The sequence below is a fragment of the Rhipicephalus microplus genome, chromosome 4 (genome assembly GCF_043290135.1).
Source record: "Rhipicephalus microplus isolate Deutch F79 chromosome 4, USDA_Rmic, whole genome shotgun sequence".
Lineage (NCBI taxonomy): Eukaryota > Metazoa > Arthropoda > Arachnida > Ixodida > Ixodidae > Rhipicephalus > Rhipicephalus microplus.
The window spans coordinates 157,018,705-157,044,404 of record NC_134703.1 but is presented as its reverse complement, the minus strand read 5'-3'; the positions used below and the strand labels follow the sequence as shown (position 1 = coordinate 157,044,404).

Sequence of the window (25,700 nt, the reverse complement as noted above, 5' to 3'; positions counted from 1 at the left end):
CACGGAGACATGTATGTATATATTACGTTTGTTTTAGTTTTTGTTTTACATGAAAGGACATAATGCCGAGTTCCAACAAAGCTCCAGTGACGTATTTTCGTCAAGGCAATCACGCTGTAAAAACGCACAAGTTCAGATGGCAAACAAAAGTTTCCTTGAATGGACATAAAACCCACGACGGCTGGTTAATCACAGATGCCCCGCCAGCAAAATTCTCATATGACATTTATGTCCGTAGTCATTCTCGTATGAACACATATGAGTTTCACGTGTTCTCCTATTATCATACAAAATCATTGAATATGTGTCATATCTGTCATATGAGATTTTCGACAGGGCCAGCGTGCTATATCTCACATTTTACTCTCGCAGTACTATTGGTCGGCAGGGTAGTGTCGCCCTTTGGGAGCGGTAAAATGAAGTAGCACATCGTTACTCTGGCCTGCTTGTATAGCTACTGCTACGCGTCACTGCTATGCGTAACGCGTACTTCTCATTCGTCGCATTTTCGGCCATCTGGTGAACGTCTTAATACACTGCGATATGGCGATTTTATAAGTCAAGTGTCAGCCTTGCTTATGTCATCCATATATACCAAAAATAGTTCTGCAACGCGCGCCAGCCTCATTTGACCAGCGTGGCCTTTCTCATCGTGTTTGCCGTTTATGCTGCCTCCTAAAAAAATTGTGGCAGTGCTTGAGGGGAGGCGAGACGTGCGTTGCGTTTCCCCCTAGTCCGGACAAAATATCTCATCACACTTTAACCTGCCGCGAGATTGGGCTTTAACACAAATTCTTCGTCCAATTATCGACGAGCTGATTGTCACACCGCCTTCATCATCAACAACTATAGCTTGCTACCACAAAGGTTTGTTTATCTATTGATCACGGACGTTTGTCGTCGGAATGGAAGTGTTACACCACGCGTCACCGTAAGTTCATCAGCTTTAAACGGAGCTGTAGGTATCATTCATTGACCATAGTAATCTGCATTGCTAGCACTAGCCTATCCTTAGTTCACTGACATTGGCGGTTGATTGCACGCAGAAAGCATACTCGCACATATTTCCCCGTGTAGCCCTGCCACAACCCACCCCACGCGCACATACACAAACACGCCCGTTGAGTTCAATTTTGACCAACCCCATCTTGTGATTGCTGTTTTTATCCGCTAGGCTTTGACCTCTGGTGCTGCATCGACTGTATTGTGTCTATAGCAGCCAAACACCAATAGTCGTTTTTGAAGCTCTACTATATGACTCTGCAGCGAAATTCGTAAAGGACACGTTTTATTTTCGCGTTATGCCAGCTGCTATGCCGGAGGCATCCAGAGTTTTTTTTTATATTGTGAGCATCCCGGTTAGTAGGAGAAGCAAATAATAATTGAATTTAAAGCGATTAGTTATCTAATAGTACGTATCTCAAAGCTGTCTCTAATTTTCTAAGCATAGTTTCCTGTCCAGCTTTGTTGCCCTAAAATTTTGTTAATTATGTTGCTTAAACAAAGAGTTAAACAGAATGCAACAAACATTATGCATGCTTTATGCAACATTCATGAATTTGCACTAGGTCGCATTGTCATACAATGCGTCGCCCTATTTTTCAATTGTTGTTATAGTTGGGTAGAGCATTCTGAATAAAGCAATTCATGTACATCACTTCCATTTCTTCACGTTTACAAGTAAAAATCATTAAAAACACTTCCGAGCAATCGCGACGCACTACTCGAGAAGTACACTGCAGTCTACACTCTGCCTATATATGAGCCAAGATATGGGCTTCGGTATTCTAAGCCTGGTAACTATTGCAGGTGCTCATGCTGAATGTCCATCATTATCGTTTCGTGTAGTGGCAGTACCTTATTTTGGTTCGAAGAACTTGTTAGCAGACGTAAGTATTTTACCAATTAGTTAAATGTTAGAGGAATAAAAGTTGTTCATATTGCACATGGCTGTACTGATCCGGAACCACAATCACAGAAATATAAATATTATGAGAACCATCTGTTTGTTCTTACATTACTTTTTTGCCACCATCCGTAACAGTCTCAGTCAATTCTCGCATGAAACTCTGCCATTACCCGAAACATTGTTGTAGTCCATGAAGCTTCGGGGTAGCACTGAGACATCATAGCACTATTTTAGCTCTGGTAACCTCAGTACCCTCTCAAGAGGCTTCGTCATGATTACCATTCCATATCGCTATTGGCGGTCACGGGATCAAAGCTAAAGCAAGAAATACTTCCTGGCTACCATAAATGATTACAAGCACTTGGGCGATAAAAGTACGCTCAAGTGCTTGCTCAATTTGAAGCAGAGATCCTGGTCATAAGCAGAAAATCCGCTCAGAGAGGGTGAACATGAACGAGCCCTCTAAAAGCGTTAAGTGGTGTAAAGCGACGGCTACTAACCATTGTCGAATTGGCAGAGGAAAGGCAAGTGCGTGTCACAGGGCTGCACGCGCCACATCCCCGTTGCCAGGTCAGCAGCCACACAACGCCGGTCGCCGGTCGAAGCATCTGGCTGTAAGGGAGCCCAGTTGGTGTACTGCACCGGCCAACCGCTCAACCAGGTGAAAAGTCCTGTGGCCTGTCGGATTGTTACGGACGCAGAGAGAAAAACGTCTGTGTGTTCATAATGATTACAAACTTTTGCACAAAAACAAAAAAACAATATATATATATATATATATATATATATATATATATATATATATATATATATATATATATATATATGTGTGTGTGTGTGTGTGTGTGTGTGTGTGTGTGTGTGTGTGTGTGTTTGTTTGTTTGTTTGTTTGTTTGTTTGTTGGTCTATCTATCTATATATCTATCTATCTATAGACTATAGATGCACTGTGGTTGTCTGTGTCTGTACTATTACATTAAATTTTAGAATGCAGCTGTACATGCCGAGGTGGAAATGTAAGTCTGAAAGTGGGAATGGGGTTTTCAAAAGAAGGTCTTCAGTTCTTCCATTTTCAACCTTACTGCCAGCTCCTACTAATAAATAGTCAATTATTGTAAATTCAATAATTACAGCAGTAATTCATGCATCACCGTTGACTGCAATGACCTGTCATTGTATTGATGCGTCTGATGTGTCAGCCATAACGGGAAGTTTTCGCAAGCTTGATCGCGCCAACACCTGCGCCGAACCTTTGAGTCTTTAAGAAATGTTATGCACCAGTTGATCATTAGCGGAGCTGATCCGCAGGTCGCGGGATCGAGTCCCAGCTGCGGCGGCTGCAAATCCGATTGAGGCGGAAATGTTGTAGGCCCATGTGCTCAGATTTGCGTGCACGTCAAAGAACCCCATGCAGGTGGTCGAAATTTCTGGAGCCCTCCACTACGGCTTCTCTCATAATCATGCGGTGGTTTTGGGAAGTTAAACCCCACATATCCTTCAATCATCAATCATTAGCGGAGCAAGTTGCTAGATTGCTTAATCTCCAAATTGTTGACATGCTTCAGCAGGAGTTCACTGTGACACGGTCCGCTGTGGCCAAAGGGCGTTTTGCTGCCATGCGGTAGCACCTACCGTCTTGCAATGCATTAATCATTAAGTGGCGTTCACAGTGCAGGAAAGCTGCAGGTGGGCTGACATCTACTGCTTTTTCAAAGCGACTGTCGGCAAATCAAGCTACGACTTGACCGACTTGACCATCTATTATGTTTCAACAACTGATATAAAATCGTCATTCTTTATGACGTCGCTACTTTCATATTACAGATTATTTTGGTAATGTCGAATCGAAAACTCGTGATAGAATAACTTTCATGTAAATATTGCCATGTTCATGTCTGTCCGCATTGAGCCAATAATATTTATCAATCGCAACTTGCCCAGTGGGCTGCTCTTCCTCAGTGTATTTCTACCATGCACGAATGAAAATAATGAACTGAGGTTTCAGTTTTATGAGACATCCTAACATTATGTTCACAAATAATTAAGCCAGGCTAAGTATGCAGAGTATTTTTGGTAATATCTAATGCATTATAATAGCCACAACATAACAGAAAGTTGAAAATGACGTATGAAGGACATTCTACCGGTAGGGGCATACTCCGCAACCTATGCAATAGGTGTTCTACGTCCTGCCAAAAGAACGATGGCTATGGCCTGCCTCTGATAACTTTCTTGGGCATTTCTGGGTGTGCCATTCTTGGAGTACTACCCAGCGCCGCGGGGCCGAATGGGAACAATCTGTGCAAGATTACTTGTATGCTCATCACATCTCTTGCTTTGCAACTCACCTTCATGTCCTGGAGACCAATCCAGAACAGACCACCACGAAAATTGAACTTTACGGAGAGGAAGGCATCCTCGAAGACATCTCGCACATCCGCCAGCTGCCCACCCTGAGATAGACAGATCTCGGCAGCGCGGTCCCAGTCCTGGTACGAACCCATGCGGTAGCACGACTGCCGGTACTCGAATGATCCCGGGAATGCGAGCTCACACCGAGAGCTGTTCTTTATCGAAGGCTGGGGAGGCAGTGACCTGTCTGCAAAAATCAAGGCACTGTTCTTATTTGGTACCTGCGATAGTACCAAACAAGACGGCTCATGTCTTTTTCATTTTATTTTAAGACCCAGCTGCCAGTCAGGCACTAAGTGAAAGGGGAACGGGCCCTTTAGAAATGAGCAAAGTTTAACAGTATAAATAACAAAAATAGGACGATATAAAATATCTACGACACATCTACAAATATTGAAGGGCCTTAAGGCTTCGCATTTAAACGGTGAACGCGATAGCAATATCCTGTCCCTATAGTGCGTCCTTCAACCACTTGGTGCACACATTTTATTGTATGATGCTACTCAAGAAGCTTAAATCGTAGATTACTAGAATGTAATCGATAAAGTTAAAAGTGTATTGTGTCAGGCGAGCTTTCGCATATAGTTGCATTGTGTGTAATGGGTGGCATGCTTTAAACCACAAAAATTAAGCGCGTGAATTTTTTGTCAAACTTGCTCTGCACCCACTAAGCAGTCCTAAGAGAATACGTCCAGTACCGTATGCGCCTTTTCTCGTGTAAACGCTAGACCAAGAGGCATAAACGTGTTGTTTCAGTGTGTATTTGCGACTTTGTCTTCTAGCGTAGCGAAATGCACAGATTATCATGCTCAGCCAACGATACGCCTATGAGAGACTCCCACCTCGTTTCTTTTCGCAGACGTGCATTCTCTTGGCGTTGCACCGAACTTGATTCCACTTTCCCGGGTGCAGCGTGCCGGTCAGAATTTCAGTGCAGTCCTCCTGCGAATTATTTGGCGAGAAGTAATTGAATGAATACACAGTGCTTTTTAAACGCACGTAAATCACAGAGTCTATTAGAAAATATCCCGTAATTGCTGTGATACATTAAGTTTATTTTATATCGATCCAGTTTTATACAACTGGCAGAGGGCGCATGGATCAATAGAAAACAGCAACCATCTCTAAAGGCAAGTTTTCAAGGTCCTTGCACCTAATTACCGTAAATTTTCTCAATCAAAAATAACTTGGCATGTACTCATTGCACCTACTCCTTTTCAAGCAGTTATGTAGTGTCATAAAAATTGATGTGTGAACGGTCAACTTCTATACGTACATTATTTTAATAAAGTAAGAAGCATATGCTCACGCTGATATGAGCAGATATGCATCAGTTTTCAGAAACATCTTGGCAATGATGAAGCAGGGTGTTTCAGTGTAGTGACATCTTTATAATTAAGACAGAAGAAGTCAGTATTGCCGATTCGCTATAATTAGGTGAAGCAAACCTGCTTGTAGATTACTATGTTGTAACAAAAGAGTCACCAACAAAAAAGTTCCCACGAGGAGATGCTTACTGACCATTAAAATGCGCAAAAGTAGAATGCTGGCAATGACGCCACCATAAAGTTTTCGTACTAATTCAAGTTGACAGAGAATGAATAACAATGCGCCATCTTCGTCTTATTCATCTTCTGCTTCTCTCACGGAACATTGCGTCCACTTGTTCGGAGTTGGATTCCATAAGTCTCATGGATGAGAAAAGGCATACATAGAGAAAGAAAGGAAAGAGCTGAAGAAAAAAAAAGCTGATTCTTGGCAAAAAATATTTTTTTGACGAGGTTGCTTTCCCACTCGAGTGCCTGCCATCGCTTGCATCGTTGCTGTTAGACTTACCGAACACGCTAGCAGTCAATAGTCTAGCCTTCTATAATACAATATAGCAAGGAGGGGAGAAAGAGAAGTCAGCGTGTGGAGGAAGATTTTGAGGGTGAAAAGAAAGAAAAAAAAGGGGAGATTAAAAAGTAGCATGGAAAAACAGAGAGAAAAAGAAAATAAGAAAGGGAAAAGACATAATGTTAAAGAAAGATAAAAAGAGAAAAAATATAGAAAGAGGGAGTGAAAATTCAACAAGAGAGAGAGAGAACTAAAATAAGAAAGAAAAGAAACATGAAGAATGTTAGAAAGGGCTAGAAAGAAAATTGTGTTTCTGTGTGATTTTTATATTGCTTCCTAGATGTTCATTGTCAATCATTTTTTAAATTTTTATGATATTGCCACGTTCCATTTCCCAAGTTTTTGTTATCGTCCGAAAACACCGCACGATTCTCAGCGCAAACCGCGCCTGCAGTTTTCTAGAAGGTTCCGGACTGTAGTAGATCATTTCGATAAGATCACGCCCACTGTGCGAACGGTACAGATTGTTCTGGAAGCTACGCCACCGCCAGCGATAACGCTAGAACATTCGACGGCAAGAGTATAAATGCCGACGCGCTTCGCCGCTTGTCAGTTGTTGATCGAAGGCCGACGCTCCGTTCGCCGCTATCAGTCCGAGACTGCTATCTGTGCGAGACTGCTGCTGTAATTGGACTTTCAGTTTACCGGGCACAGGTTCGCCCAAATAAACAGTTAAATCCTAACACGAAGTCTTCTGTCTTCGGCCACGTCACGACCCCGTGACATCTGGTGGAGGTGCTGCTTCGTTCATGTACCGGACGCCCCCGTCAAGCCGTGAACCCAGCCCACGTCGCGGAGAAGACACCGACACCAACCAGGAGCAGCGAACAAGCCGCCGACAGCAAGGGCTACCACCGGAGTACGGGCTTCTACCAGACAAAGCGCGGAAGACGAAGGCCATGACCGCGACTGCAGCGACAATGACAACCGCAGCGTCCCAGCCCACGATGGTCATGCATCAACCCAGGGAACCACCAATTTTCCATGGGTCATCGTTCGAAGACCCGGAGTCCTGGCTGGAGACATACGACCGTGTGGCCGCCCTCAACCACTGGGACAACGAAGAAAAGCTCCGGCGTGTGTACTTCTACCTGGAAGACACCGCAAGGACCTGGCTAGAGAATCGTGAGTCCACGCTCCTAACGTGGGATGTCTTCTGCGGCGCATTTCTGCAAACGTTCGCGAGCGTTGCTCGCAAAGAAAGGGCCGCTGCTCAACTAGAGACCCGGGTTCAGCTACCGAATGAGAAGGTTGGAATTTTCACAGAGGAGATGACCCGCCTATTTCGTCACGCTGACCCAGACATGCCTGAGGAGAAGAAAGTTCGTTTCCTCATGCGAGGGGTCAAACAGGAGCTCTTCGCAGGACTAATGAGGAATCCACCGAACACCGTCCAAGAATTTGTATCCGAGGCGACCACCATCGAAAAAACCCTTGACATGCGCACCAGACAGTATAATCGTCGCCTGACTCCAGAATGCACTGCTGCTCAAACCAGTGACTCCGAAAACCTGCGTGAAACGATCCGAGCGATCGTGCGGGAAGAGCTGCGCAAACTGTTGCCATCGGCGCAACCTCAAGTGGATTCGATCGCCGACATTGTGCGAGAAGAAGTTCGGCAATCACTTCGAATTCCCCATACACCGCTGCCCGAGCCAGAAACTATGAGCTACGCTGCTGCAGTGCGCCACAACGCTCCTCCCCGTCCACGCCAAAACGCCGCCCCGTCGCACTTCCCTCGCCAGACACCACCGCCGCCACCACCCCCACCGACGACCTACCGTTCACCAGCGGGCCAGCGCAGTGCACCGAGGAAAACCGACGTTTGGCGCACCCCTGACCACCGCCCACTGTGCTACCACTGCGGCGAGGCCGGGCACACTTACCGCCGTTGCCAGTACCGACAGATGGGACTGCGTGGCTTCGCCGTCGATGCACCACGTCCACAGCCAGGAGAACGACCACGTGACATCGCCGACTACCTGACAGGAACTCGGTGGACACCACGAAGCCCTTCGCGTTCGCCGTCGCCCAGCCGCCGCACGTCACCGCACCACCGACAGTACTCTGGCCCAACGCGGGGCCGGTCTCCTATCCCGTATCCGGGAAACTAAGGGCAGCAACCGGTGGAGGTGCGGTTGCTGTGCGACGAACTACCGAAGATCCTCCGACGACGACGACGCCGCGACGGAGTTTTCCGAACAACACGCCAACCAGGCAAAGCCCTGACGGCGAAAGCTCACTTACTGAAGGTGGCCTGACGACGCAACATGGAAGCAGCGGAACAAGCCGACGCAGCCGTGACCCGACGCCACGCCCTAACTGTAATGCGAGACGGCGAACTAGCGACCTCGACGTTCTTATCTACGGCCACAGTGTGACTGCTCTCGTCGATACTGGAGCCGACTATTCTGTCATCAGTGGGTCGTTCGCCGCGAAGTTAAAGAAAGTTAGGACAGCTTGGAAAGGCCCTGAAATCCGCACAGCCGGAGGTCATCTCGTAACGCCTGCAGGAATCTGCACAGCGAGAGTCACCATTAACGGCCGTATTTATCCTACAGACTTCATAGTCCTACAGCGTTGCTCGAGAGATGTCATCCTTGGCATGGACTTCTTATGCCTCCATGGTGCTGTCATCAACCTAAAAACAAAGTCGATAACGTTATCCACAGAAGAAGCACTACCGCCGCGCACGCCGTCTGGACATCATGCCTTGATTGTGCTGGAAGAACAAGTCACCATTCCGCCTCGCTCAAGCGTCATTATTTCAGTCGGCGCTCCTGAATCACCTGACTTCAAAGGCGTCGTTGAAAGCAGTCAGCATCTGTTGGTCACCCGAAATATTTGCGTCGCAAGAGGAATTGCAGAGCTGCGGGGAGGCAAAGCAACGGTTATGCTGACGAATTTCAGCAATGAGTACAAACATGTGAACAAAGGAACAACGGTCGCATACATCGAAGAAATTGTCGAAGCCACCAGTGCTTTCGCCCTCGCCGATTCTGCGGAACCTGCTCAGAGGAACCAAGCCCCTCCCATAGCTTTCGACGTCAATCCCAGACTTCCGAACGATAAGCAAGAACAGCTCAAGGCCCTGCTCCTGCAATACGAAGATTGCTTTTCGTCGTCATCGAAAGTTCGGCAGACCCCAATCACGAAACATCGCATCATAACCGAAGAAAATGCCAGACCACTCCGTCAGAGTCCGTACAGGGTTTCGACGCGAGAACGTGAGGCCATGAAAAGACAAGTTGATGAAATGCTGCGGGATGACATTATCCAGCCGTCCAAGAGTCCATGGGCATCCCCCGTGGTGTTAGTGAAGAAAAAGGATGGGACCCTACGTTTCTGCGTCGATTATCGCCGCCTGAACAAAATCACAAGAAAGGACGTGTATCCCCTCCCACGAATAGACGACGCACTTGATCGGCTCCATAACGCCAAGTACTTTTCGTCAATGGACCTTAAGACTGGCTATTGGCAAATCGAAGTCGACGAAAGAGACCGAGAGAAGACGGCGTTCATAACACCGGACGGCCTCTTCGAGTTTAAGGTGATGCCCTTCGGCCTTTGCTCAGCGCCTGCAACGTTTCAACGCGTTATGGATACAGTACTGGCAGGATTGAAGTGGCAGACTTGCCTTGTGTACTTGGACGACGTCGTCGTGTTTTCCTCGAGTTTCGACGAGCATCTTCGGCGCCTTGAAGCTGTACTTCAAGCCATCAAGACTTCCGGACTCACACTGAAGCCAGAAAAGTGCAGATTTGCGTATGAGGAGCTCTTGTTTCTGGGGCACGTTATCAGCAAGTCTGGAGTTCGTCCCAATCCACGGAAAACAGCCGCCATCGCCGACTTCCCGCCGCCCACTGACAAGAAAGCCGTGCGCCGATTTCTGGGCCTGTGTGCCTATTATAGGCGGTTCGTGAAAAACTTCGCCCGCATCGCCGATCCTCTCACTAACCTTACCAAGGCCGACGTGGAGTTTAAGTGGGAAACGCCGCAGGAACACGCTTTCCAGGAGCTTAAACATCGCCTCCAGACGCCTCCGTTACTTGCCCATTTCGACGAATTCGCCGAGACAGAAATACATACTGACGCAAGCAGCGTAGGTCTTGGCGCCGTTCTTGTGCAGAGGGCTGACGGACTTGAAAGGGTTATTAGTTACGCCAGCCGATCGCTATCCAAAGCAGAAGCAAATTATTCCACAACAGAAAAGGAGTGCCTCGCCATCATCTGGGCTACGTCGAAATTTCGCCCCTACCTCTACGGCAGGCCCTTCAAAGTTGTGAGCGACCACCACGCATTGTGTTGGCTAGCCACCTTGAAGGACCCCTCAGGTCGCCTCGCACGATGGAGCCTGAGACTTCAAGAATATGACATTACTGTCATTTACAAGTCCGGCAAAAAACACTCCGACGCCGACTGTCTCTGTCGTGCGCCTGTCGACCAACCGCTACCCGACGACCCGGATGACGACTACTTCTTAGGAACGATAACTACCGACGACTTCGCTGAACGACAGAGGGCCGACCCGGAACTTAAGGCCCTAATAGAATACCTCGAAGGCAGGACCGCCGAAGTCCCGAAGATATTCAAGCGCGCACTTGCGTCGTTCTTTCTACGAAACGGTCTTCTACAAAAGAAAAACTTTTCACCGCTTCGAGCTAAGTACCTTCTTGTGGTGCCTTCAGCTCTGCGACCAGAACTCCTGCAGGCCCTTCACGACGATCCGACGGCAGGGCACCTCGGTGTTTCTCGCACGCTCGCGAGGATACAAGAAAGGTACTACTGGCCACGTCTTACCACCGACGTCACTCGTTATGTGAGAACATGCCGGGACTGTCAGCGACGCAAGACACCGCCGACAAGGCCAGCGGGACTTCTGCAGCCTATTAATCCACCTTGCCGACCTTTCCAGCAGATTGGTATGGACCTACTGGGGCCGTTCCCGACGTCGGCTTTCGGAAACAAGTGGATCGTGGTAGCTACCGACTACCTCACCCGCTACGCCGAGACAAAAGCCCTGCCAAAAGGCAGTGCATCCGAAGTAGCTAAATTCTTCGTCGAAAATATCGTCCTACGTCATGGCGCCCCAGAGGTCCTTATCACCGACAGAGGAACGGCATTCACTGCCGACTTAACTCAAGCAATCTTGGCATACAGCCAAACAAACCACCGCCGGACGACAGCGTACCACCCACAGACCAACGGCCTCACCGAGCGGCTTAACAAGACGATCGCCGACATGCTGTCAATGTACGTCGATGTCGAACACAAGACGTGGGACGCCATTCTTCCGTATGTGACCTTCGCATACAACACGGCGGTGCAGGAGACGACGCAGATATCGCCATACAAATTGGTCTACGGAAGGAGCCCGGCAACGACGCTCGATGCCATGTTACCCAACGTCACCGACGAAGAAAACCTCGATGTGAGCGAGTACCTTCAACGCGCCGAAGAAGCCCGACAACTTGCGCGTCTCCGTATCAAGAATCAACAGACGACCGACAGCCACCGTTACAACCTACGACGACGCTTCGTGGAATACCAGCCCGGTGAACGTGTTTGGGTGTGGACGCCGATACGCCGACGTGGACTAAGTGAAAAGCTTCTGCGACGATACTTCGGACCGTACAGGGTGGTTCGACGGCTCGGCCCACTTGATTACGAGGTTGTCCCCGACGGCATCACGAACTCTCAACGACGCCGATCGCGACCTGAAGTCGTCCATGTCGCGCGCCTCAAGCCGTTTCATGCGCGTTAACAAACTGAACTAGTGTTTTTTTTTGTATTATTGTTGTATCGTATTTATTCATTGTACTTTCTTGCATTATTATTGTACTTTCATCTTTAGTTAAAGCATCGGGACGATGCCTTTTTTCAGAGGGGGGCAATGCCACGTTCCATTTCCCAAGTTTTTGTTATCGTCCGAAAACACCGCACGATTCTCAGCGCAAACCACGCCTGCAGTTTTCTAGAAGGTTCCGGACTGTAGTATATCATTTCGATAAGATCACGCCCACTGTGCGAACGGTACAGATTGTTCTGGAAGCTACGCCACCGCCAGCGATAACGCTAGAACATTCGACGGCAAGAGTATAAATGCCGACGCGCTTCGCCGCTTGTCAGTTGTTGATCGAAGGCCGACGCTCCGTTCGCCGCTATCAGTCCGAGACTGCTATCTGTGCGAGACTGCTGCTGTAATTGGACTTTCAGTTTACCGGGCACAGGTTCGCCCAAATAAACAGTTAAATCCTAACACGAAGTCTTCTGTCTTCGGCCACGTCACGACCCCGTGACAATATCCTCGTGGCTGCGCTTTTCACAAAATCCATCACACTTGAAAAAGAGTAGCACGTGCTACACAAAAGCGCCAGCATCTTCTGAATATCATATGGCATAATATTAAACATAGCGCCAACAAAACAAAAAGATGAATTTATCCTTTGGTCAGCCGTCCGGGCATAACCCTCCTATTTTTTCTTCATAAATAGCTGCACAAGTCGAAGTCTTTGTCAATACCACTGCAGATCTTTACACACACCTCGACTGCACGATCCTCTTTCGTTCATACGCATATATATATAACAAAACTGAAATCTTCAACTCATTTGCCCTCCCACACGCTATCCCTACGTAACACAATATTTCAGATGACGCTGAGCGCAATAAGAATGAATTTCAAAAGCACTTCGAACACGCATTTCCTGAATTACCTGTTTGGTTTATTTACGTTTAATTTGTATTATGTGTATACTGTCAGTACTTTTAAGTTTCAATATATGTTTATTGCTTAAAATAATATTTTCTTCATACTGTACGAGTAATCTTCAGCAATGCTTTTAGTTTTTATGACCTGCATAAACCAATGCAATTTTAGAACTTTTCTTTGCTCTTTGTAGCTTATGGTTCTACTGTGATTATTTATTCTGTTCTCTGCATGCAGTTAACGTTGCATTTTGTTTATCATTAACTAAAACGCATTATATATTCATGCGACGTTTCGTGATTTTATTATTTTTATATAGGTTGTGTAAGTTCATATACGTGATCTTCTTATGCTTACCTTGCACAATGCCCTGTTTATCCTGCATAATAGCTTTAATAAATGAATTAATGTAATAAGATAGGAAAATATGGAATAAACACAGACAAGAACAATGAAAAGAATTAAACAGGGAAAGGAAACAAACAGCGAAATAAATAGAAGCCAAGAAGCACGCTCCGCTCCAACAACCTTCACGCGTGGCGTCCGTACTGAAAAGGTGCTTTAATGTTATTATCAACTACATGTCCTCTTCGATTGGTTTACTGGTTCCCTTCAATGTCTCTTTGATCCCAGAAATTAGAGTGACGAAATTATTGGCTTCTTTACAAGAACAATCAGGCATACAAAACAAGAGGCCGGATAAATACTTCAGCCTGGTGGCTCACATGGCATCGCCTCGTCAGAAAGAAAATACGTATCGATCCAAGAAGGTGACGACGTCCGCTCTACATCAATACTTGTTTTACGAACTCATTCCTATGGGCACAGGCATCTCTCCGTCAATCTTTTCTTCATCTCTCTTGGATTTGGGTAACGACAGTAAACAAGTAAGAATGCCCTCCAATCTAGTACAGCGGTTCCTGACCCAAAGGTGGTCGGTTCGATCCTGTCCGTGGTGGTGGCATTTTTACGGTGGTGAAATGCTGAAGGCTCGTCTTTCGTTCAATGCAATCGCAGATTAAAGGGCACCAAACGGTCTAAATTTCAGAAACCTTCCACTACGTCGTTTCTCATTGTCATATCGTCCTTTTGGAATCCGCCGCGGCGGTCAAGTGGCTATGGTACTCGACTGCTGACCCGCAGGTCCCGGGGTCGCATCCAGGGTACGGTGCCCTCATTTTAGGCAGAGGCGAGAACGCTTTAAGTCAATCTGCTTAGTCTAAAGTGCACGTTATTCTAGAACCCCAGCTGGTCACAATTTCTGAAACCCTCCGCTTGGCGTCTCTGATAATCTCACCATTGTTTGGGACGTGAAACCTTGTCAGCTACTATTATTGGGACTTAAAACCCTAGATATTATTTTTAGTAGGCAAGGATGATCAACAGTCTTACGCCTTTCGGCCGAGGCTGCCCGATAATCCAGTTGGTGTAAGTAACGGGGTTGCCGTCCATCCATGTCCACGTTTTGTTTGGAAGGCGCTCGATGCCAATCCATAAGTTGGTTGTTGCGTCACTAAGACGGCTCATCAAAAACTCTGTTGAAACAGACAAAAGAAAAGGCTGTAAGAACTCACAATCGCCATTCCTATGTAATACAGCAAGTGAATCTCAGTTTTGAGCATCACTTGAAGGCTGTTATTTTCTAAATTATCGCCTTTATTTAAACCGCGCGATGATTATGATATATGATGTTTATTCGCACAGTGGCCATTTTGTGGCGAAAAAGCGCCAGAACATGATAACGATTGTGAGTAATGAGTTCGCTTCATGGCTGTATAGGAACCTGAATTCCTCGTGCTGGTCAAATATGTAGGCAATAAAAATGATGAGAGCGCCATGCATTATTTGCTGTGAGGGTCAGTGAGAAGTGGTCGTAATATTAAAGTATGGATAGAAGCCATCAGCACCACTGCCATTGAGTCCAAGGGCCGTGAGGCAGGTGCTTTTTTATGCAGGAACTAATTTCGAAATCCAGTCTAGCCTTGAAGAACATAGAGTCGTTTCTTCAAGGCTATAATTGATTTCGGAATAGAAGAAGATGAGTCCACATGAAGCGTCTGCTGGAGAACATAACCCCTGTTTAAGGTTTTAAATGCAAAGCATTTCTTGGCGAACTTCGGCGACTTAGACTGCATCTATCTATCTATATATCTATCTATCTATCTATCTATCTATCTATCTATCTATCTATCTATCTATCTATCTATCTATCTAGCCGCCTATGACATTTATCTCTCCTGACCTTCTCAATAATGGTATCGATACCAAAACTGGTATAGCATAACATGACTGTATGACGAGCATAATTGACTAGTCATAAGATGAAAATTGTGATATATCTCATGAATGTGATGATATACACCGCAAGAGCAGCATAGTGTTGCAGCTCTTGCGGTGATTTCGTTCACATGACGCTGAAAAACCAGTATTGTTTGACTTGACTACGTAACAAATTTAAGTGACAGACCCTAACATGTAAACTATGACATGCCTGTCATAACTTTCATGTTATAACTAGTAATGACTACACGCCATGCTCAACGTGCGCTGGCGGTCGTTTCGCCAGCTTCACATATACCAAATTTTGTACTACGGGACGTGAACAGATGACGAATGTAGATTGATGGTGCAAACACAATCATAACATGCGTGTCATGTAAAACATGACTACATGATACGTTCATAGCATGCTCGCAGCCGTTTCGCTAGCTCCACATATACCTAATTCGGTATCACGTGATTTCAATAGATGACGAAGGTAAGGGACACGTCTAAACATGATAATTATGATATGCGTGCCATGCGATACATGACTACATGCTACGCCCATAGCGTGCTCGCGGCTGTTTCGTACTCCACATTTAAAAATTTTGGTATTACGTGACGTGAACAGACGACGAAGGTAAATGACACATCCAAACGGGATAATCATGGCATGTAAGTCATGGACGGCGTAATTTACGTTCACCTCATAGCGTTTTGCTCATTTTAAATTGACGTATCAATCTTCATCATTCGTGTTTCGCATACCAACGATTCCCACAGTACGTGGGATCTGCCCATTTTTTTTTCTTCAAAGGTTCACATCTTCGCCTTCCTGCCATTTTAGGGGGGGAGGGTGGGTGTAAAATATATATTGAAACTATTTACAAGTGAGAGGTGGGGGCGATCTTACGGGTCAGAATTTCAGGAGGAGTCTTGTACAAATTCTAGGAGGAGTCCCTTGTCCGGTGGCATGTGCTCTCGCCATGAGGGCTCTTTACCCTACAACGCCGAGCAGTCGAGTAGGGCTGCCTCCCAGCTCTCTCGTGTAGGGAGTGAAGGAGAAGCGATTGGGGGACCACCAGATTAGATGGGCATGCCCACATCATGTTGAAAGCGCCCGCAAGTGGATGATCATAATGTGGTAATTCTCCGGAGAATGCCGGATTTAAACGTCTAAGTATTGCCGGGCACAGCACAGTGTTTGTGTTTAGGCGTAAGAGCCAGTGCTCATCGGCTGGGGGTTTGACATAGTCTTTCGGTACACTGCAAAAGCGGACCTTAAAGCGGCGAAGATACAGACGCAAGGTTCATATCTGCTCCGACAGGTATTCCAGCTGCTCGTAAGCGATGCGTCTCCCTCATTAGTCAACTGATTATTTTCATTAATAATACTAATTGTTCCTTGATGCTTATTTTCAGTAAAGTTGCGATCTGATATCATTATTATTCATGGTAACTTTATTGTGTACCGCAACTAGTGATTTACTTCCTATCTTTGATTTTAGAATATCTTTTCTGAATAGAAGGAAAACCTGAATAAAGTGCTTCAACAGAAGTGCTGAGATGAGATCTGAAAATTCCACTCGGTGACCCTGCCACTAGCGATAAGTTTGAATATCTCAACTTCTTGAAGATGGCGTCACTAAATCGGTAATGCTCCTTTATTTTTTGTTAACATAGGTAAACGCCTTCATGGTATCTGTCCCCAAGTTGAAAATAACTGGATTGCCTGTGTGTCAGGCGATATGATACGTAAAGCTCAAAATTATTTCGGATTCTGCACTACTCAAAAAACACAATAGGCACTCAACGTAAAGACGTGTTGATTTGGTCGTCTTGATGTAGGATAGTGGTGATGGAGTTACAAAAACAAAAAAAACACGAAACCTCACTTTGTTCTTTTTCCGTGAGTACAGTGACGAGGCTCCCGTTTAGCGACTTGCAGTGTCGAGTGGCTTGGAAGTACATCATCCGGCTTTCATTGCTTGCAAACCAGTAGCAGCTTTGACCTGCAAGAAAGAGATCGGCAATAATAAGGTACGCTACACGTGGAATTATAAGGCAGTCTTGAAAATGTAAGCTTCATCAGTGCCGAATGCTGTTGACCACAACTTATGTCTGCAATGCTAAAGTTTGTTTGGTCCGAGGTACGTATTCATCATCATCATCAGCCTGAGTACATCCACTACAGGAAAAAAACCTCTCCCATGTTCCGCCATTTAACCCGGTGCTGTGCTTGTTGCTGCCAATTTATACCCGCAAACTTCTTAATCTCATCTGCCCACTTAACCTTCTGTCTCCCCTAACTCGCTTGCCTTCTCTGGGAACCCAATTAGTTACCCTTAATGACCAGCGGTTATCCTGTCTACGTGCTACATGCCCGGCCCATGTCCATTTCCTCTTCTTGATGTCAACTATGATATCCTTAACCCCGTTTGTTCCCTAATCCACTTTGCTCTCTTCTTGTCTCTTAAGGTTACACCTACCATTTTTCTTTCCATTGCTCGCGGCGTCGTCCTCAATTTAAGCTGAACCTTCTTTGTAAGTCTCCAGGTTTCTGCTCCGTAGCTAAGTACCGGCAAGATACAGCTGTTATATACCTTCCTTTTGAGGGATAGTGGCAATCTACCTTTCATAATTTGAGAGTGCTTGCCAAATGTGCTCCACCCCATTCTTATTCTTCTAGTTACTTCAATCTCGTGGTTCGGCTCCACGGTTATTACCTGTCCTAACTAGACATAGTCTTGTACAACTTGAAGTCCACTATTACCGTGAGGTACGGATTAGTGAGTTGTAATACTACAAAAGGTTTTTTGAACGCAATAGCGGTCAAGAACTCGTTTTGCAGAAATTCCTGCGTTGGTGTCGGCGTCGTTGTCGGCGTCGTTGGTTGTGAGCGGTAAACCATCATCGTTGCGTAAACAAAAAAAAAATAGTCACACATGCAAACAAAATAAGCAACGAAAATTTCGGGTGTGACTGGAAATCAAACCCTAGTAGTTTTCATAGCAAGCGGGTACTCTGCCACGCATGCACGCCTCTGCGTGTGAATACAGGGAAAATAACTTCCTCTGCTGGGAAATGAAGTGAAGTAATATTCATACATTACAAGCACGTGCGTCCGGTGTACACGGTTCGCAATACAGCATGAAATGCTGCCGTAATAATGCGTGGTACGAGTATACATTGCCAGCGGGCTTCCGAATATGCGATTATCATGACTTCACAGTTTAAAGCCGGTCACTCACTACAAAAGGCACACACGCTACTGCATTTTTGAGGCCACATATTGGGTGCATAGCAAGTTTGAAAAGAATTCATACACTAACACCTGTATTCAGAAACGTTCCTCGACTCGACTTTCACCCTTGACTTGTCATAATTGAGCACTGCGCCGCTGCTCGGCTGAAAATAATGCTGCGCTGCTCAAGAATCGCAGCAGATTATCGCTGATATGCAGTGACTTGCCACGCCTAGAGACGGCGCTCCCATCGGCTTTCTCAAGTGAAGGTGAAGCGATGAGCCAAGGGACGTTCTAGAATTTGGGGGTTAGTGTTTGAAGTACGCACAAGGAAGAGCATATAACAATCACGTTCAACTCTTGAAGAATAAACTTAAGGGTCTCGCAATTTTTTTATCTTGATCTTCGTCTCTCTCTCCTTCATTTTTTGCGGAACACACCCCTTAACGATGAAAACAAGAACAGTGACCAAAACTTCCAACAATGATACTTGTTTCAATCATACCTAGCCGCATGGAAGTTCGGCATAAACATTTCAGATGGAAAAATTGCACTTCGCCGTTCGTTGCACTGCAATGCTCGCGCATTGCAGGGCAACGAACGGCGAAGTGGATGCCTTTTTTTTTAAACAATTGAGACTTGGCAACTTCTCATTCAAAAAAAGATACGAACTACGAACTTTGGAGAATAATATACGAACATATTTTGCACAAGACAGCTTACATATTTTTGCTGAACGAAACTTGCATACTAAGGAAACGGTACCGAATACCATTTCAGAGGAATATGCTGATCTTTTTTTTTTAATTTACAGCAAAACCACAAGTACATCAGCTTTGAGGACGACAAGTTTCATAACAATAAGGGTAGAAAGAAAAGACGTGACGCCTTCACAAAGTTACATATCACAAACCTATTGAATGACATGACGACAGGTATATATAGCATGAGAGCATAACGACGACAAAGGGACACGAAGGATACGAGTGCTCGTCTCCTTCATGTCTCTTTGTCGCCGTTCTGCTCTTGCGCTATAACTATCGTCATGTCATACCAACTAGTCGAAATCGCCACTCCTATTGAATGACCTTTCAGTTTTACGATTATAAAGCGTTTCGTTCATACTCTTAGCTGCGAAATCAACACAATAAAACTTATTTCCACTGCCGTTTGTAATTCTGTCCATGTAAATATAAATACTTCGTTTAACAGGGCACATACCTGGAGCCAAGGTTTCAACAAGTGGGCTTGTCTTGATCAAGACAATGAGGATTGTTGTGAATACATTTGCCGCCTTCAAGTCGCCAAGTACGCTTGTCGAAACACTGGCTAAAGCATTATTCTCTGTTGAACTACCTCGACTCACCTAAGGCATTCCTGTTTGCTGAATCTCTCGCCTCTCTTGTTTTATCACAGCAGGAAGTAATTTACTTGCCCAAGAAGTGGAGTTAAACTCCTCTTCAGAATTGGATTGTACTGTTTCGTACTAATGCATAGTTTTCCATCTGCCACCTTTGTTTGCGGCAAAGCAGAGTAGCAAGGTTTCTACGTCGCATTGTCGAACGATTCTCGACTTTAACCTCATCTGGGACTCGACCATGTAGATCGCAGAAACGATGCCGGACTTAAAGCGACTGCGTTATTCTGAATTGTTGCCGATTATTCTCTCATACGAAGTGACGGTTTTCGCTCAAACGAGTCATAGCCATATAATTTCTCAGTCGAAGTGGAGTGGTCTTCTTCACCAGTGCTTCTTAATTACACCTGGCTTTGTGCTCTTGCGAGTATCATGAAGCTATTACAAAAAGTACACACAAGCACACACACTAACACAACCTCCCCCCCCCCCCACACACACACACATGATTGCTCGCATGCATGTGTTCAGATGTATAGTTAGATACAACAGCTACTTTCAGAGGCATGCTTTGTCTATCAAAATTTTTAAGAGCAACCTTCGGTTAGACTTCTTACAACATGAAAAAACAATAAACCATCTTGCATTATCCTAGTTCAGTCGCGGTTGCTTCGTGACAAACTAATCCACTTTTGCCGGCTATTTCTTGATACTATACCTCTATTTTTGGAGCTGTTTTTAATTGAAGATGGGGAAATAATACAGCGTTTCTAATCGCACAACTCAATATAATGTTTCACAACGTTAAGGACTGCAGTAGATTTCATCATCTGGTAAGCTGTCGAGGGCACTTTGTTAGCAGATATGGTACATAGGTCTCTAACCCCATCAAAGCGTGCCAACTAGAACAATCAGAGTTTGAAATTCAGCACTCGTGCCGTATACTGTGCCTTCGTCTTCTGTGTTTTTTTAAGACCGATCTGTTGTTTCCTAATTGGACTATTCGTTCCCGGTAGTCATCGTCATTTCGAGAAAATCAAATTTGCTTACCGAAAGCTACCCAATGCTCGGGGCAATGTCCGCCCTGCACCAAATTTACTTGGGCCGAGTTTTCCCGCACGTCATCTGTGTGGAATAGTCGACTCGCCTTGAAGCTCAAGCAAGGCGCCCCTGAAAAGATTAAAAAAGCATCCAAAACTTCAACAAACTGCCTCGTCATGCAATTTTCTTTGTTTTTGCTGCTCTGGAGACAGTACATCTAATTCGCAAGACAAGGATGAAATGGTCAGGTGACTACGCTCAGCGGAAGCACTCTATGTGGACGCCAATACTGTCTTTATTGCGATTGAAAATGCAATCATGTATGTAATTTTAAAGAAGCATGTGCTCCTTATATAGCGAAAACATTGACATTTTTGTGACATGCAGAAATTAGATTTCGCAATAATGAGTTCACTACATTACAAGCGCTTCTATATAAACCTAGCGATGCCAAAAAGCAGAGCATTCCAAGTATGAACTGTACAGCCTCGTGATCATCTGGCATACTTACCTAACCTAACAACCCCTCATAGCAGTCATGATATAAAATCACCCAAGCCGTAGGTTTACTTCCCCAAGAAGGGAAGAAAACGTTACATCACGCGAAATGTATTCTAAAACGACTTAACGTGCACTCGTAAATAAGCTGTAATTAGCAATCCGTGAGCTTGAAAGGAAAAAAAATCTCATTAATTTTTTGTATCTTCTCACTTAAACGTGTGGATCTTCCCTCTTTGGGCTAAGAAAGTAACACTACCCGATAACCGTAAATAATGTTCTTTAATTCATCGTTCCATATGATAGTTCATCCGCGTAAAAATGGTAACGATGGCACTTCTTGCTCTGGTCTTTTTGTTAACGAAATGTTAGGGTGATGTATTGTTCAAGAGGACGCGGATTCAATTGCCGGCCACTGAGGTCACATTGCATTGGTGGTGAAACAAAATTTCACGAAAAGTAAATTTCAGTACTGCAAAACGGATTCACTTTTTCTGGAAGCCCGAGACTGTGACTTGTTGAATGGGGGCTGTCAGAAAATTTATTCTGCTTAAACAAGGTTACGACAAAACTTCCCTTGTAGAAAAATAACAAGCTGCTCACTTCAAATAGGTTTTACAAACTCTGGCTTTTTCGTATGTTTTTATACGCCGCCTTAAATAATGACAATAAAGTATTTTTATACAGCAATAGTTGATCCATCTACAGCCGTCAACTAGCTTAACGAAAACATTCCACAGCGCGGCTTAGATTAATTTGACTGATGATGTGCGCGAAGTGCTGGGCGCTGTTCCCCTGAAAATATTGGTATGCTTCGGTAGCATATCTGCATGCATTGTTAACGTATGGACAACAGAAGCCAAGGCTACGTGGCACTGGTGTAAATCCAAGCGCTTCTTGAAACGCCGTGGAGTGTTTGAGTTGAGCTTGCTGACGGCTGTATGGAACTGAGCTAAAAAAGTGATTTTTTTTCTCCAGCCAGACATAAAAAAGTAAGCTTGTCACACAGCATATCATATACGAGAAAACCAATGTGTTTTACAGCACTATTTCTTGACAGTACAGCGTACGTTCTCAACAAATGTCATGAAAGATGGACAGCTGCAAGGTATGTTTGGAAAGCAGCAACGCTGTTGCACATGTCAGAATTCCTTTCAAGGATGAAAAGTGCTGCTCCCTACCGGGCCCACTAGTGTTCATGTCTTAACCTTGTCGCTGGACTGTAATCCTCTAGGTATGCTTTCGCAATTGAGAACAGAAATGAGAACCTATTGACACGATGTCAGATGCGAGTTCTTCCTCTTATTTTGTTTCTATTCATGGAAAACAGGAAGGCACTAAGGAAATGGGGTGGGAACAGATTGACAACTTCACCTATAGGTAACCTATATGCAGAGGTTCCTCAGTTTTAGGCATTTTGTCTCAATATCGAACTGACTTCCCACCCGTTTTGGTAGTTTTGGTTCACACTATTTTGTCAGTCTATTGCAATAATGTGCGAACTTCAGACAAAATGCCACCTTGCTCCAGTCATGCAATTTCAATACGGGCGCAATGATTACCAAAACGCAAAAGATTACCGAGGGAGATGTTGAAGTGGGTAATGATGATACTTTGCCTCTTTAGGCATCAAATTTGTCCCACCTTAGATTTCAGAATCACAATTTCAGAATCATTTTAGATGCGGAAGCATCTTATACTCGCGCCTTGTAGTGCGCCGTCCGCGCCGTCCGCACCGCTTCTCGAACATTCGACAGCTGACGCGCGCGCATGCGCCGTCGCGCCGTCGCCCACTCTTCCACCATCTGTGCATCCCTTCCTCCTCTACACACCGCGCGCGCTTCACTCCTCCACCATCTGTGCACCCTTCCTCCTCTACACACCGCGTTCGACATCTACAATTCTCCTGATTCTCCAGTGGACGCGCATGTGGCGTCGCGCTTCGAGAACATTCAACAGCTGACAGTGCGTGCGCCGTCGCGCTGTATATATACTCAAGGTCGGCGCTCGCTCGCTCAGTTGCCGCTCGTCGGTTGGTTTGTACGGCGCGTCGACGTCCAAGGTCGCGGTGAAATGAATTCCAACGAATCCACAAACACAATGATCGACGTCCCTTCGACCAGCGCCGCCCTTTCGCATACGTGTGTACGTGTTCACTCATTTAACACCCCCTCCTACAACCACGTTAACCAATTTAGCCATCGACCCAAGTAAGTCGCAATTTAACACCCCATTTCACAACCACGTTAACCAATTTAGCCATCGACCCAAGTAAGTCGCACTTCAACACCCCGTTAACCAATTATATGCTCCGCATCCTCCTCAGTGTTCCCCCGAGGGAAGCTGCGGGCAATTTTTTTTATTTCAACATCAGACTTAGAAAGAATACAGATGTTGAGGGCCGTGAGCTAAAAGCCACAAAACGGCCTCACGAGGCCCACGGTCTCTCGAACTTGGCGCTAACAGAAAACAACAAGAACACGGAGCAGCAAGAACATATTACACATCGTCCTTCGACCAGAAGTTATTTTCACATACATAAATATACATGTTACCTAAGCAACGCTCCTTAACTTGCGGTGCAACGGTGTTCAAAAATGTGTTGTCATAATACGCATGAAAATAACGGCAAACATGCAAATATATACATATACAGCCACATACTTATGTAAATTCACATGCGCAGAGCTGATAACAACCCCCGACCCTTCCCCCTAAACAAAATGTTTGCAAGTTTGTTTTTTTTAACCTCGAAGACAGGCCGTATACAGGCTAACTTGTACTATTCAACTGGTATGGCAATAAATAGCATAACATTTGTTTGTCATAGTTAGTTCGTGTGCTTTGGAAGTTCCCATTTTCAGTGAGATGAGTCATGCGTAGCTTTTCATTTCCTGTTAGGCAGGAGAGGTTGTGTAAAATGTTGTTCTTTTTCGCGACACCAGTAGACAGCGTCTTTTCCTATGATGCAAGCGGAATTAAGTTAAGCTCAATAAAAAATGGTTCAGTGTGACTGCTGTGTGGTGCGCTAATGACGGCACGAATCGCTTTCTTTCTGGGTTACGTGAATATTTCTAATGTTAGTCAGCGTCGTCATACCCCAAACTAAATAGCAGTACTTCATATGCGATTCAAATGGGCTGTTATAAATAACAAGTTTAATATGTTTAGGCAAATAGTATTTGCATTTGTTGAGGATACCACACAACCGCGAAATCTTACCAGGGATTAGTTCAGTGTGCTTACTGCAAGACATGTGTTCCTCAAACAGAACGCCGAGACTCTTTACACAAGGCACAACTTCTACAGATGAACTTTGATAGTACAAGCCCATCTGAGCTTCTATTTTACGGTTTTTGGGCCTAAAGAAGAGAGCCTTTCTTTTAACAGCATTTATTTTAAGAGGATTGTCTGAGCTCCATCAGGATAGCATGTATAATGTGCGATTGGCGTCAATTATTGCATCAGTAGCATTTCGCGCGGTAAAATATAGAGAAGTGTCATCTGCATATAATATAAATCGCACGCAGTTATCAATCCTGACTATGTCGTTCATATATAGGGAGAACTACAGGGGCCCTAGAATGCTGCCCTGCGGAACATCGGCACCTAATGCTTTGAAATGTGAGGCGCGATGGTTTATGCATACCTGTTGTTGGTGCTGTTTCAGGTAAGAAGTGAGTAGTTCAAGAGACACCCCACGAACACCATAATGACTCAGCTTCTTCAGCAGGGTTGACTGAATAATGTTATCGAAAGCCTTTCAATAATCTACAAGTACGCCTAATGTACAAACTTCGTGCTCGAAATATTGCAATATAATTCTTTTTGTGACAAAAGAGCGTCCTGTGTAGAAAGTCCTTTTGTGAACTCGAACTGTCGGTCTGTTATGATTTGATGCTTTTCTATAAAAGTAGTCATTCTGGTACATGTTAGTTTTTCCGAGCCTTTGGAAAATACTGTAAGCAGGAATATTTGTCTATAATTTGAGCACTCATTGGCATCACCACCTTTGTGTAAAACAAACATCCTTGCCTTTTGTAATTCCTGTGGGAAATATTTGTGTGAGAAAACAAGGTTAAAACATGTTCTAATAATTGCGCGATTATGTCCGAAACTTCTTTCACCAGTCGAATCTGCAAGCCATTGGCGTCAGAAGACTTACTATTTTTACTGAAATAAACACAGAAATGATTTCGTTTGTGCTTGTTGGAGCCAAAAATGCACTATCCTTAAGTGGGGCACCTAGATACTGTAGACACTGTGGGCTCTGTCTGCTAGCACTTGAGAGAGATTGACTTGATTGGTATGTGGCGTTTAACGTCTCAAAACCACCAAGTGATTATGAGAGACGTCGTAGTCGAGGGCTTCA

At 45.0% G+C, this 25,700-nt stretch overlaps 1 protein-coding gene across 2 annotated transcripts in view; it reads right to left on the bottom strand.

The window, feature by feature from the left end:
• LOC119172442 (macrophage mannose receptor 1) overlaps positions 1–25,700 on the bottom strand; it is a 51,851-nt gene that overhangs the window by 19,453 nt on the left and 6,698 nt on the right. For both annotated transcript variants that reach the window (XM_037423553.2, XM_075893805.1), the window contains exons 2-7: positions 20,840–20,959; positions 17,084–17,200; positions 14,319–14,461; positions 5,164–5,263; positions 4,258–4,508; positions 2,410–2,587 (exon numbers count right to left, since the gene is read on the bottom strand). In XM_037423553.2, the coding sequence (XP_037279450.2) occupies positions 2,410–2,587; positions 4,258–4,508; positions 5,164–5,263; positions 14,319–14,461; positions 17,084–17,200; positions 20,840–20,959 (909 nt within the window). The remainder of the gene's footprint in view (positions 1–2,409; positions 2,588–4,257; positions 4,509–5,163; positions 5,264–14,318; positions 14,462–17,083; positions 17,201–20,839; positions 20,960–25,700) is intronic.